Source organism: Catharus ustulatus, chromosome 23, assembly GCF_009819885.2.
Source record: "Catharus ustulatus isolate bCatUst1 chromosome 23, bCatUst1.pri.v2, whole genome shotgun sequence".
Lineage (NCBI taxonomy): Eukaryota > Metazoa > Chordata > Aves > Passeriformes > Turdidae > Catharus > Catharus ustulatus.
This window is the reverse complement of record NC_046243.1, coordinates 2,826,976-2,840,652: the sequence shown is the minus strand read 5'-3', so window position 1 is coordinate 2,840,652 and position 13,677 is coordinate 2,826,976. Positions and strand designations below refer to the sequence as shown.

The 13,677-nt window shown below is 47.2% G+C and overlaps 1 protein-coding gene across 4 annotated transcripts; it reads left to right on the top strand.

Moving 5' to 3' along the window:
* The first annotated feature begins 331 nt into the window (after positions 1 to 331).
* ETV4 (ETS variant transcription factor 4) lies at positions 332 to 13,234 on the top strand. Of its 4 annotated transcripts, none has more exons than XM_033078723.2 (12): positions 332 to 456; positions 539 to 605; positions 752 to 799; positions 3,996 to 4,049; positions 5,768 to 5,888; positions 6,428 to 6,574; positions 6,932 to 7,173; positions 8,980 to 9,054; positions 9,151 to 9,249; positions 9,586 to 9,758; positions 10,721 to 10,822; positions 11,407 to 13,234. In XM_033078723.2, the coding sequence occupies exons 1-12, from the start codon at positions 412 to 414 to the stop codon at positions 11,626 to 11,628; spliced, it is 1,395 nt and encodes a 464-aa protein (XP_032934614.1). In that variant the 5' UTR covers positions 332 to 411; the 3' UTR covers positions 11,629 to 13,234. The 4 variants fall into 4 exon arrangements, with proteins under 4 accessions (XP_032934614.1, XP_032934616.1, XP_032934615.1 ...); XM_033078725.2 differs by having other exon boundaries at positions 536 to 605; positions 9,151 to 9,219; positions 9,589 to 9,758; XM_033078724.2 differs by having other exon boundaries at positions 536 to 605; positions 9,151 to 9,219.
* The last annotated feature ends 443 nt before the right edge of the window (positions 13,235 to 13,677 follow it).

Here is a 13,677-nt window from a genome sequence, read left to right as displayed (position 1 = left end):
GACGGCGGAGGCGAGCGGGGATTGGCGGGCGTGCCCCGGCACGGAGCTTCATTCACAAATTCCATGAAACAAAGGAGTGGGCGAGCCGGGCCCGTGAGCCAGGGGCCAATGGGCGACCGGCCCCGGGCCCACGGCGGCCTCGGAGCGAGCACGGGGCGGCTCCGCCGCGGGCTCCGCGTGGGCCGGGGCTGCCGGCGCTGAAAGACAGAACCGGACAGGACCGGACCCGACCCAAGCCGAGTTTCTGTCCCGGAGGTTCGTCCCAGCCGGGGCTGCCGGGCTCGGTCCCGCCTCTCATCCCAAGTTTCGGCAGCTGCGGCGCGGTCGCCGCCTCTCCGGACAGCGGCAGCGATAGCGGATCTCGGCCCGGTACCCCCCGATGCCCGAGCAGAGCGGGGAGCCCCCAGCAGCATGACGGGCTACCTGGACCAGCAGGTGCCCTTCACGTTCCCGCAGGTGAGTGGCGGCTCCGGGCGGGGCTCCGGGCCGGCTCCGCCCGGGCCAGGCTCCGGGCTCTGACCCGCTCCTCCCTCAGCAGCCCCCGGGGGCCGGAGCCGTGCTGGGCGCTGGGAGCACTCCCGGGGAGCCGGAGCAGGACTCGGAAGGTGAGCGGGGCTGGGGATGGCGGGGTCGGTGTGAGCGGGGCTGGCTCCGGATCCCCCCCGGCGCCTCCTCCCGTCCCCGCTGTCGCACCCCTCGGGTCCCGCTGTCGCACCCCTCGGGTCCCGCTGATGTCCCCCTGTCCCCCCAGAGCTCTTCCGAGACCTGAGGCAGCTGCAGGAGACCTGGCTCACTGAAGGTAACTCTCCTTCCCCAGCCCCGCTGCTTCTGCTCCTCTTTCTCTTGTTTCGGAGTTCTGTCCCGCTCCTTTGCCCGGCTCCCAGCACAAATGGGTTTTTTCAGACTTGCCAAGGCCTGGCTGTGTAAATGAGGACGCTGAATGACACCATTGTGCTGGGCATTTGCTCATGAATGGAACTTGGCTGCTCGCCCACTTTCCTGGGTACAATTTTCCCCTCGGGCTGTTTGGAACTGGTTCGATTTGATGCTAATTTGTCACTTATCTTTGTGGGTTGCCAGAACGTTGATATTTTCTTAAGCAATAAAGTAGTGTTTTAGTTTGGGGAACAAAATGCTTCTATTCTTTCTTCCTTTATTTTTCTTTCTTTCTTTTTTTTTTTTCCATTAATCTAATACTTTGTGGGGACCTTGCTGGAATTTATATACTTTTCAGTTTGGTGTTTTGACTCAGAACTTCAAGAAAAACTTCGAATGCCAGGGAATCGCATTAATTACAAGTGAAACTAGTTCTAAACACGATGATTTTGCCCTAATTCCAGTACTATTCTATTCCAGATTATTCTTTTTGTTGAAAATTCAAAACTTACCCTCGAGTACAGATTCATGATAAATACAGAAACACTTATTGTGATCTAGGTTCTTAAAAATATTTAACAATAATGATGTGAAAATCTGCGTGGCATTTTGAGCGGGGTTATTTCCTCAAATATTGCCACAATCTTGTCAAATAATTCTTTTTTTAAGCCTTCAAAAACGTATTTGCCAACTAAGTAGGATTATTAAGGAAAAAAATTAAAAATTTTATGTTCATCACAAACTGAACTGAGGTGATGTTGATCGGTGTTTCAGGAGTGTAAGGATTGTAAGGATGCAGCAGGAATTACCTGGAGGTGTTTCAATATTGAATCATTCATGTAACTTTTATCAGAGCAGGAAAATAAATATTATTTATTTATTGCTTGTGTAACCGACCTGCTGAATGTGCACAAGATTGATTTCTTTCAAATCTCAGAAGAATTTGAGCTGCCAATAAGTTTGCCTCAGAACTGATTTTTGGTAGACATTCGATTTTAGATTTTCTCATGGCTGATAATATTTTTAGCTCACCAATCTGAAGAATTTCCATGGAATCTCTTACAATATATTTGCCATAGCAGAGTGTTTGTAGGATGAGTTTGTAAGTGCCCTGTGGTCACATTTGGGCCCATGAAAAGGAGATGCTTTTCTTCTAGCCAGGATTAGTAAATGATAATGCAAACCTTACTGCATCTTTTTGGAATATAGGCAGAGATGATTTATTATTATTATTATTATTATTATTATTATTATTATTATTATTATTATTATTATTATTATTATTATTATATATAGCTCATAGCATCTAATCAGAGTCCAACTGAAATCCCTGAGAAATTCAAGATGAGTTTTAACATTCTAGTTTATTTTAGTCTGCATATCAAGGAACTGGCTTCTCCCATTTTTGTTCCCTTTTCCAGACTTGTAACAAGAAAAAATGACTCTTTGAAGCAAACTATTGATTTTTCCTATTCACCAATATGTCAAAATATTTTCCTGAATGGTGAAAATACTTTTTACTAATGTGCTCTGTGTCTCCATGTCAACATTTGTTCATTAAATGAAGGCATCAGAACACTGAAGTGCACCTTCCTGAATTGTGCAAAGAAAAAGTGAAAACATTAAATATGTTATTCATTATTTTCCTTTATCACATTTAATTATTTTTTAAATTTATTTACAGTTTTTGGTATTACTTTTTTTAATAAAAGAGAAACAAACCTAGGAATGAAGCAAACTAAAAATAAAGCATCAGTCAAAAAAGTGAATTTAAATTAAATTTAAACCACATGTACAGCTGTATGTGTGTGTTTATGTGTCACTATATATATCTGTGTGATTTCAGTCATAGGTATCTCTTGTTATCTTGAAATATTTTTATTAATGTCAATTAACACTCGATTTCTCATTTTGAGAGTCAAATAATTATTTTGCATATAGATGGCACTTAAAGAAACACACACTGAAAAATCCTGCTCACTAAAAATCCAGTTTTCCTCTGCCCTGTTTTTAGCAGGATCTGGCACTCTTGGGTGTGAACCTGCTCTTGGTAACTGCATTAACTGAATTAACCTCAAGCCAAATCATTTCCAGAAGTGCATCAGCATTCAGAGACAAACAAAAAACAATTTCCTTGGGGAAAAGTGGCCCAGGCAGCTCCTGTGATGTGCAAGGAGCAGATTCACAACTCCAGGTGTCCTTAGGCAGAAAATTTCAGTTCAGTGCTCCAGCTCCCAGAAATGTGGAAATGGGGAGGTCAGTGCTGCTGCCTGCAGTGATGGAAGGAGACCAGAGCTGGGTTTAGCTGATTAATTTGCTGATTAATTATCCCAGTTCTTCCAAGTGTTGGTTTGGGGAGAGCAAGAAAACACCTGGTTTGCAACTTATGAAGTAGCCAGTGAATATAAACATTGAAATTGTCTTCTTGCAATATGATCCCCATAATTTCTTCTATTTCCATGTTGCTTTTCAAAGATAATTAAGAGAATTAATTTTCTAGATTTTTTTTCCCCTCAGTTCCCCATGTTCTATTGTTGACATTTCCAGTTTGTTGTCATCCAGGTTCTTTGAAGGAGCAGTGGTTTCAGAGTGAAGGGTTTGGCCAGTTCCATTCTTATCCACCCTCTGTTAGCACAGTGTTACTCCCTGAGGTTTATTTTTGGCATGTCCATTCTAGCTCAGTTTCAACTGACTGAGATTAGTGGGCTTCCATCCTTTATGTCCCTTAATTTTGACTACATCACCTCTGTTTTAGAGCTGAGAGTGTGCAATCTGAGAGTTGTCCACTCTGCAATAACAAAAATTTGTCTGTTAGCAGCAGCAGGCTTTATGAAATAACAACAATCTGCTGCAAGCTCTCCCTTCCCTGCAGTAAAAGGAATGTAAAAGTAATTGTTAGAAGTTGTAAAATATGGGTAAGATTCTCCCCAAGGTTTCTCCCAGGACTGCCATGTGTTCATTAATCCCAAAGGGAAACTAAAGTCACTAAAATCATCATCCCAGCAGAAAGCTCAGATCTTTCCTGCATAGATTTATTTCTGCCTTAGTGCTAATTATGCTGTACAAAGTGCCAAAACTAACTCCTCCCTCCCTCTTTTTCTCCCTCTCTCTCCTGACAGCTCAGGTTCCAGACAATGATGAGCAATTTGTGCCTGACTTCCATTCAGAAAACTGTAAGTGGCTTGGGGATGCTCGTGTCTCTTGGGGGAAGGGCAAACCCAAATTCTGGTGCCTTTTCCCCCCAGCCCAGGCATTTCCCCCCATGTAAACTGAATTTTACTGGTTGCTTTTGTTTCCCTCCTTTCCCCAGGCATGACCCTGCAGCACAGCTTGCTCTCTGAGCCATATATTTTATTTCTTTCTGGTTTTGACCTAGACTGAGCAGAGGGATGGTCCCACACTTCTCTGAATCAATCAGTCAGGTGCAATGTGATGGCATCTTCCAGCTGTTAGGGGCTGGAAAGAATTGGCTGGAAAGAATTGCTGCTCCTAGCACTAAAAATTCCATGGAGTTTCATGTACTGGAGAGAGCAATTTCTGCCCCCCTGACCCATCAGCATTTTTACCTGGGCTGTACACACCCACACTTTGAGAAGGGCTGCTGCAGGGTGCACCAGACACAGAAAGAATCTTTACCAGACACATAAAGAATCTTTTCTCTCCTGGCCCTTCCTCGGGCCTGGGCTGTTTGCACTGATGCAGGAGTGCCCTGCTTGGAAAGCTGAATCCTCCCAGGTGTGTGGACACTGCTGGGGCAGGATGTTCTCCCCTCTGTCATTTTGGGCAGTGCCCAGAGCTGTTTGTGGGTGGGTTCCTCTGCTCCCACTGACAGCAGCCATGAGAGCCAGGTGTGTCTGAGGAGCAGCAGGAGCCAGGAACAGCAGAAGGCTCTGGGATCTTGTGGGTTTGTTGATGTGTATTGATCCTCTCTGAGTGCTGCCAAGATGGGCTTTCCTGGTGTAGGATGAAACCAAAGGCAGCCAAAAGGAATTGGGTTTTTGATGGGGAAGGGGCAGTGTTCTCTTGGTGTGAGAATTAATTTTGAGGAAGGATGTTTACAACAGAAGTGTCCTGTGCCATGGGAGGCAGCAAAGCCTTTTCTGGCCCTTTAGCCAGCTCTTCCTTCTGAAGGGACTCTTAGTCCTTCATGTGAGGGAGAACCAGCCTGAAAATGGCTGGTGCATGAAGGGTTCAGGTCACTCCTGAAATAAACTCATCAAAAATATGAGGTGTTAATGGATCAGGATGTTCCTTCCCATCCTTAAAAGCAGTCACAGTGCTGAACATCCCAGACCCAGAGCAGTGTCTGGGACTTAAAGAGGTGGGAGTAAGCTGGTGCTGGCCTTACTGAAAGATTACAGCTTGGATTTGGAGGGCAGATCCTTCCCTAGTTTGAAAAAGTAGCCCAGACTTATGGACCTGTCTGGGGTTACTCTCCTAAATGCCAGTGACCTCCTGAGAGCAGCAGCAGAGGCAGAGGAGGCTCAGCCCATCCTGCAGCCAGGACAAGCCTTTCTGAGGAACTAGGAAGCAAGTTTGTCCCCTGCTGGGTTGAATAAAGCATAAAAAGTAAACACCCACATCCTCCTTCCTGGTGCTGTAAACTGCAACCCACATTTGTTATTCATGAAATTCTGACAAGCCCAGAAATATCTCTGCTTGTCTGCATTGGGCTCTTGCCATGACCAATGCACTGAAAATGGAAGGAAACTTTATAAATTTTCTTCCCTGGTGTTTTGGATGAGCAGAGAGGTTTTGAGATCCCCAGTCCCACATTCAGGGCAGCTGGACTGTTAGCATAGCAGAGAATCAGCATTTGGAAATGCCTGACAATCACAGCTCCCCATAAAGAAGAAAAGTGTCAATCTGCTCTTTCCTTTCTCTCCTGCAGTAGCTTTTCACAGTCCTCCTGCTAAGATTAAAAAGGAGCCCCAAAGCCCCTCGGAGCCCACGCTGTCCTGCAGCCATGAGCAGCCACTCCAGCACAACAGTGAGCAGTGCCTTTATGCCAGGTAAGGGGGCTCACAGAGAGGGGACAGGACTGTGCTGAAATCAAATGCTCTGCTGAAATCCAGTGCTCTGCATTATCTGGGGGACAGGAGCTGTGCTGAAATACAGTGTTTTGCATTATCTGGGGAGAGGGCTGTGCTGAAATCCAGTGTTTTGCATTATCTGGTGATGGAGTGTGTGACAGCAGCCCTGTCTGCCTGCTGGGTACAGCTCAGCACTGGGCAGCTCAGGCCTGTCAGCATCAGCTCTGGGTTTGACTCCTTTTTATTCTCCCTTTTTATTCTCCCTTTTCATTTCCCCTGTCCCTCAGCCATCCTCATACTGATAATCCTGACATCTACCACCTGCCTCTCCCCACTGCTTTCCAAATTCTGTCCACTCTTGTTCCGTGAACAGTGGAGCAGCAGGGAGTTCATGCTGGAGTTTCCTGGCCTAGGTGGGACACAGGGACAGCACATTTGATGTTCCAGCTGCTGCCCCAAGTCCTGCTTGGAGAACTGAAGTGTGCAATATCTGTGCAATATCTGTTTGGCTCTTGCAGTGCCTATGACCAGCCCAGACAGTCTCCCAGCCCAGGAGTCCTGCTCCAGCCAGCACTCCAGCAGTTCCCTAGGCAGGACAGCAGCTTCCTGAGCCCTGCAGGGCCCCCCTGCTCCACATCCAGCCGTGGATACCTCGGTGACAGCAGGTGAGGCACTGCCAGGAGGAGGCAGACCCTTGCAGGGATTGCCCTCCTTGGTGGCTAAGGGAGGAAGGGCTGCAGATCCAGATGGGAGTGCTCTGTTCACAGCACAGGATCCCTCCTGTGGGACCCCCCTCTGCTGCCTGGGGTTTGAATCCATAACCTTAACCCTGCCAGAGCCTGTGGGTGGTGGGGGCTGTGTGGATGCTACCCTTGGGAACATCTCTGGAACATGTCCCAGCCATGAGTGAGCTCCTGCAGCTCCAGGAAAGGGCTGAGGAAGTTTCTGTCCCTCGAGCAACCCTGAGCCAGGGCTGAACCCAGAGGGTTCCAAGCAGCTGTCTCACATCTCTCCCTCCTTAGCTCTGTGTATCAGCCTCCTGTGGAGATGTGCCACTCCTTCCCACCCTCCCAGGCCATGGCCCAGGAAGATCCCATTGCCTACCAGTGCCAGCTGCCCAAGCCCTGCCTGCAGTTCCCTCCCCAGGGCTTCAAGCAGGAGCACCAGGACCCACAGTACGAGCAAGCAGGGCAGGCAGGCAGCAGGCAGCAGTACCCAGCTGTGGTGGTGAAGCAGGAGCAGGTGGAGTTCCTGCACGACTCAGGTAGGCAGAACTGGCTCTTCCTGCATGATCCAGGCACCAGGGGGGTGAGCAGATCCTTGGTGAGCATCCAACATGCTGTCCTTGAGCTTTGAAACAGCACTGAAGGAGCAGGTGCTGTCTGGGAAGGTTTCCTGGCTGTGTAGCAGGGAACTCTGCATCCCAGATAAGGCTGGGACACTCACCTTACTCTGAGAGAAAGTTTTCAAGTCTTTACCAGAAAGTCTAGCAGGATAGGGGGTAGAAGTTGATGTTAAATCCATTCAAACTAGATTAAAGCATGGGTTTTTTCCCCCCAAAGGGAGTAAGAAGCCAATAAAGAGACTCAAAATTCATGCTTAGCCCACTGACACCATCAGAAATGAAGAAAAGGCTGTTTCCAGTTTCACAGAGATTTTTTTTGTCTTCAGGGGTATTTTTGAGCTGCAGGGTTGCAGAAAATGAGAGGTCAGCTGTGAAGAAATCATACTGAAAACAGGCTGTAAAAGGCAGCAGAAAGGAAGGAATCAAATATGTTGGAGCTTGTACAGAAAAGCTCTCTTGGATCCTTGCAGCAGAAGGCCTCTCTGAGCACTGGCAGAGGAAAGGGGCTCAGGGTGGGCTCAGCTCAGTGTCAGGGTGCTGCTTGGGGTCCCTTGGATCAGCTTCCAGCTGCTGCTTCCCATGGAAACAAGGCTCAGAGAAGAGAGATTTCAGGGGATGATGAGAAAAAAATCTATAATGCCAAAAACAGCTCTCCAGATGGCAGATCCACCAGGATCCTCTTATTTTTCCACAAGGGATAAATCTTATTTTTTCTGTCCAAAGACTCACTACCTTGAGATCATAATACCCTCTTCCAGAGGGAATGATACTTCTGGTTTCCTGGTATTTTAATGGATATCTTTAATTGTTTCCTTTAGCAGAAATAAACACAAAAATGAAAAGCTCCTGTGAGGGTATCACTGTGGTGATATTGGTATTACAATTTCACTGGGTCCTTCTGTTCAGAAAATGTGCAAGCCCAGAAGATGGGAATGTGCTTTTAGTGAGAGTAGTTTATGATTGTAATAACACCCAGTCTGTCAGCTCAGAGTTCTCTTCCCTTAGCATCAGCAAAAATACCTGCTGGAAGCAAACAAGGTGTGAGAGGGAAGTGCAAGTTAAACCTTTCCAAAGCTCCCAGTTCCAGCTCCTGTTTCAGCTGTGTTCAGTAAATTTGAGTCAGAAAACACAAGATACAGAAGACACAAACTGCAGTGCACAGACAGTGTTGTACACTACACACAGAACCAGGAAAAGACTTCCTGCTTGTTTTTAATAAAGGCTCTTTTTCTTTTATATTTTCTAAACTGTGAGAATGCCCCATCATGATGTGGAAAAGCCAGGGAGGCTGGAGACACCTGAAATGACATTTGGGAGATTGTCTGCAGAAACATTCAGATGCTACTGCTCTCCATTTACATCATCATAGTTCCCCTGGGAAAATGTAATGCCTTCTTACCTGGGAGAACAGCAAAGTGCGCAATTATCTTCAACTAAGATGGGAGAGAGGCTCAGATTTAGCCTATTGCCCATGATTTTGTATAAAAGTGATGTAGAGGTGATTGGATGGATATCCTGGTTACATTGAGGATGGGTGATAGTACCACAAAAACTTATTAGTCTAATTCATGCTTGGAAGGGTAATGCAAATGAAGTTGTAATCACCATTCTGACAGTCTAACCCTTTAGGAGGGCCTGGGTTAGACAGCTGCACCCAGCTTGCAGAGCAAGATAATTCTGCCACCTGTGTTGTTCAAATAAATGAGTTTGTTAATTGTTCTGTAGATGTTCCTGACTGTCCTTCCATGTACATGAATGCTGAGAGTTACCCAAGCCATTCAAATCCAGAAGACACATTAGGTAAGAAATGCAGGGACTGTCTTCTTTTCCCTGCACAGAATCCCCTCTGCTCCTACCCTGGCTGGCTGTGACTGCTGCTGTTGCTTTTTCTTTCAGGCTGCAGCTATGACAAGCAGATGAGGTCCTTTACTGATGATGTCTGTGTTGTTCCAGAAAAATTTGAAGGTTGGAGAAAGAAAGGCTTGGAGTTTTGGTGTAAGATAGGGTTACTCCTCATCTTAGCCAGCCACTTGACTAGTGCCTGCATTACACTGTGTTCTTGCAGGTGTGTTTGTACCCAGCTTTTTGGAATCCCATTTTTTGAGCTTTCTTAGCAGCAACCAGGCCCTCTAGCATGAGTAGCTTAATTGTGACTTATATCAGAGCTGCTCTTGGAAGAGTGGCTTGAGAATTGGCCACTGTTTTATGTGAACTGAAATACTCCAGGTAGACATTTGTGAAACTGTGACATGTGCTGGGGTTTTTTTTCCATTTTTCTCCCCTGTGGTTTTTGCACTGTTCTCTTAGAAATGTCTTGTTTGTTCTGCCCAGCAGGAGACATCAAGCAGGAAGGAGGAGGGTTCAGGGAAGGACCCCCCTACCAGAGACGGGGATCACTCCAGCTCTGGCAGTTCCTTGTGGCCCTGTTGGACAATCCCACCAATTCCCACTTCATTGCCTGGACTGGCAGAGGAATGGAGTTCAAGCTCATTGAGCCAGAGGAGGTGAAACCATTGAGGTTCTCTACAGGCTCAGGGGAATCACCCACTGTTTCTGGGGCTGCAAACTCTCAAGTGCCTTTTCCTCTGCCCTGCCAGTGGTACTCACCAGACCCTGCAGCAAGTCAAGGTTTTTAGAAGAGGTCAAATCACTTGAGTGACACAAGTATCAGGTTTAAGAAAGGCTTGTGTGTAAGTTTAGAACCTCAGCTATGCAGTGAGCGAATTTTTCACTGCCTTCATTTCCCTGGATACTTCACTCTCAAGCTTGCAGTGACCTGTGCTGTCTTGTCTGCTGACATTGAGGTTTGCAGTTTTGACCTCTACTGATTGCAGAAGTTTTCATAAGAATGTGGAAGCAGATATGTCCTAGTCATCTTTATTTCAAACTTACTTTCACTGAAGTGTAATTTCAAACGCTGCCAAAACAAACAGTGATACTTGACAGTATCTGAGAGAAGTGTCCATAATATCTGTTCATATCTTATTCCAGTTAGAGCTGCATTTAGCACTGTTCTTGCTGCATGTCAAAATTTATGGGCACTTTCAGTTTGACATTTGCTTACAACAGACTTTTGAGCCTCATGGATAAAGCTGAAAATCGTGTAGGAGTAGGAAGGCACAGGTCTCTCCCAGAGTGTTCCCTCATGCTCCTGATAAACATGGGGCCCTTGAAGATGAAGTGTAACACAGGATAAAGCAGCCCTGCAGCATCCTCCCAATTCAAGAGTACTGGAGAGTGAAGAGCAGGGGTGACAGCAAATGAGCTCTAATGGCCAGAATTTCTGTGTGATACAGAATGCTTGAGTTCTACTCACGTTTAAAAGCTGCTGAATTTTTGATGAGTTTATTATTGAAATATTTGCATGTATCATGGTACCACCCAGGAAAAGAGAAGCAGCTGGATAAGATTCTTTTCCCTTAGGCTGTGTTCACAGATTTGCCACAGTTTGGTGCTTTATTTGCAGGTGGCCAGGCTCTGGGGGATCCAGAAGAACCGTCCAGCCATGAACTATGACAAGCTGAGCCGATCTCTGCGCTACTATTATGAGAAAGGCATCATGCAGAAGGTCAGTTTGCAAAGCAGGACAAACTTCATGCTTTAAGTGATGCCTCTCTTGGTTGAGACAAGAAGTGCTACACAATGTCCTTGAGCTAGCCAGGCATCCAGCTTCTCTTTGCTGTAGTGAAATGGAGAAGCTGTGAAGGAGCTGAATGCAGAGAAATAAAAGAGAGGGGGAATTATGGTTTCTTTATTTTTCTGTGTATATCTGCAGTGAGGAGAGTTGGAATTTATGCAGCTTCAAGGAGATATAATCAGTCCCTCCTCTGGTGAGAGAAAGGCTGCCTGGAGCTTGGTGCTGTGTGGTCTGTGGCACACCCAGGGCCCTGGAGAGATAACTGGGAGTGTGACTGTCTCAGTACAGACTGTTCAGGGACTGCTGCTGTTACCTGGACAGAGAGTGGCAGCTGGCAGCATCCCAGCTCCCAGGAGCTGTTCCAGGGGAGCTCAGAGCAGCAGAGAAACAAGAGGACAGCACAAGGAGAAATGTAGAACTCTGACCCATCTCAGGGCAGGCAGATGTTTTTGCAAGCCTTCCCTGGTGCTGCCCCTGGGCCTGCAGCACTCACCTGCCCTCTCTCATCCCTGCAGGTGGCTGGGGAGCGTTATGTGTACAAGTTTGTGTGTGAGCCTGAGGCTCTGTTCTCCATGGCCTTCCCCGAGCAGCAGCGGCCGGCGCTGAAGGCGGAGCTGGAGCGGCAGGTGAGCGAGGAGGACACGCTGCCTCTGGCTCACCTGGATGAGCATGGCTCCTACCTGCCAGACCTGGGGAGCTTCCCTCCACAGCTCTACAGCAAAGGCTACACCTACTAGCACTGCTGGGAGGAGATGGCTGGTTAGTGCTCAATGGTATCAGCTTTTGTTCCAGCCAGCACTGAATTCTGGATCCCTGCTTTGGTGTTCAGGTACACATTGGATCATCACCTCACAGCAGACAGGGCTCTTGTGTGCTTGTGATAGAACTCTATGTCAGGGTGGGGCTTGTTCTCATCTGTGCAGACATCTCAGCAGCAGAGCTCCAGCTTCAGCAGCAGATCAGGTCATTGCTGCCTCCAGCTGTACCAAACATCTGTCCCAATCCCCCTCGGTGCAGAGGGAGGGGATGCTGTCCCACCCTGGTTTTGGTTCATGTATGAGAATGCTACAGTGCTGCTGCTGACTCCATTCCTCCAGCACACGTCCTGAACCTCTGTGTGACCTCTTTCAGCTCAGAGGAGCTCACTCTGACAGGCCAGCTAAGCCTTCTTCCCAGGATGGCTGCAGGACAATGGTCACAGATTTGTGCCTTCCTTGAGGAACACTCCTTGTCTTGTACATGCATGCTCCTGCCTTATCACCTCCTTGCTCATGCCAGGAGTTCCTGGCATTCAGGCACTCTGAGCCTTGGCGAGGATTAGAGCAGTCCTGGAGTCCATGGCCCAAAGGCATTTAGGGGAACCACAGAAGAACTCAATTGTATTAGTTTGGGACACAGGTGAAAGCCAATGCTTCCTTCAGGTCCAGGGACTGTGGGCAGCAGCAAGGCCTGAGACACAGATCAGTGTCTGGTGAGGCTTTTAAAAACTGAAAAACTTCTTCAACAAACATTCTCAGGATATTTGAAGAGCTGTCAGGTTCTTCAGTGTGCCCATCCTGGGCTTGGCTAGAGAATCCTCTGAGGCAGGAGAAGGACCTGGTGGAGGTGTGATTAAAAAATACTATACAAAGCAACCTAAACCATACATAGATCTTTATATAGACTTTAACTCCACAGATATTTGCATGTTTGAGGGGAATTTGGATGTGTGGAAGAGGCAGCTCTCTCTGCAGTCCAATGCAATTTAACTAAACTGGCAGGTTTTCCACAACAGTAAATGTTTACAATGGGCATCACATCCTGATTAAGATGTGTTTAATTTTTTAATTAGCAGCTCCAGCACATTCCCAGTTAGACAAGGAGCAGTGCAGTGTAGCCATACAGAAAAAGTGTTTCCACTGCTTCAGATTGATGTTTCAGCTGCTGAATACAGAGCATTGCCAATCCTGTCAGCATGGTAACCTGTAGAGAAAATTCTGTATATTGACTGAAAGCCTGTTTTCTTCTGATGACTCATCCCTGCATGGCTCATGCCAACCCTCCCAGCCTCATCCCTGAGTGCAAGAGCCTGGAAAGGCAGCATTCCCTGCTTGAGGAGAGGCAGAACTCAGAGCAGCCTGCTCTGCTGCTGCCTTTGCAGGCCCTGTGCAGAGACTTGGTGTTCTGACAGTTCCTGACCCTCCTGCCTTGCCCTGCACCTCCCTGGCCAGCACAGCTCCTGTGCTGTCCCAGAAGTGAGGGTGTAGGGGAACCCTTCCTTTGGTATAAGCTGCCTTGAAGTATTTATGAGTGTAAAAATGCTATCATTAATAAATTGATCTGTCTTTGGCCAGTGCAACTTCACTGATGGCTCCTCCTTTACCTTCTGAGCTTGCTTTGCACCTCCCCTTGGCACCAGCTCTGACACCTCCAGCTGCAGGATTCCCAAGGACTTTACATTTTCCAGCATCCTTTGGGCTATGCCTCTGCCCTTCCTTCCAGAGCAGGAATTCACACATTTCAATGCAATTTTAGCTGCACATTTAATTCAGGTTTCTCTATTCAGGGCAATAGATCAACAGCCACAGAGATTCATCAAGGTAAAGTTCCCCTCATTAAGGGGCAGTGACCCCTGCTGCTCAGAGACTCATAATAACCAGATCAGAGAGCTGGGAATCAATAAATGCACTCAGCAGATATGGGAGTAATGGATGAGTCCTGAAGTTCTCCTGCTGGTCCTGAAAATGGCCAGGAGCTTCCAGGAGGGAGAGAAACAGAAAATAGTCCCACGGAAGCTTCCATAAATC

Bases quoted from the DNA above. Each gene is read 5' to 3' on its own strand.
- ETV4 (XM_033078722.2), top strand. From the start codon at position 412: ATGACGGGCTACCTGGACCAGCAGGTGCCCTTCACGTTCCCGCAG. The intron at 4,050-5,767 runs GTAAGTGGCTTG...TCTCTCCTGCAG, and splicing joins TGACTTCCATTCAGAAAACT to TAGCTTTTCACAGTCCTCCT. The intron at 6,575-6,931 runs GTGAGGCACTGC...CTCCCTCCTTAG, and splicing joins GGATACCTCGGTGACAGCAG to CTCTGTGTATCAGCCTCCTG.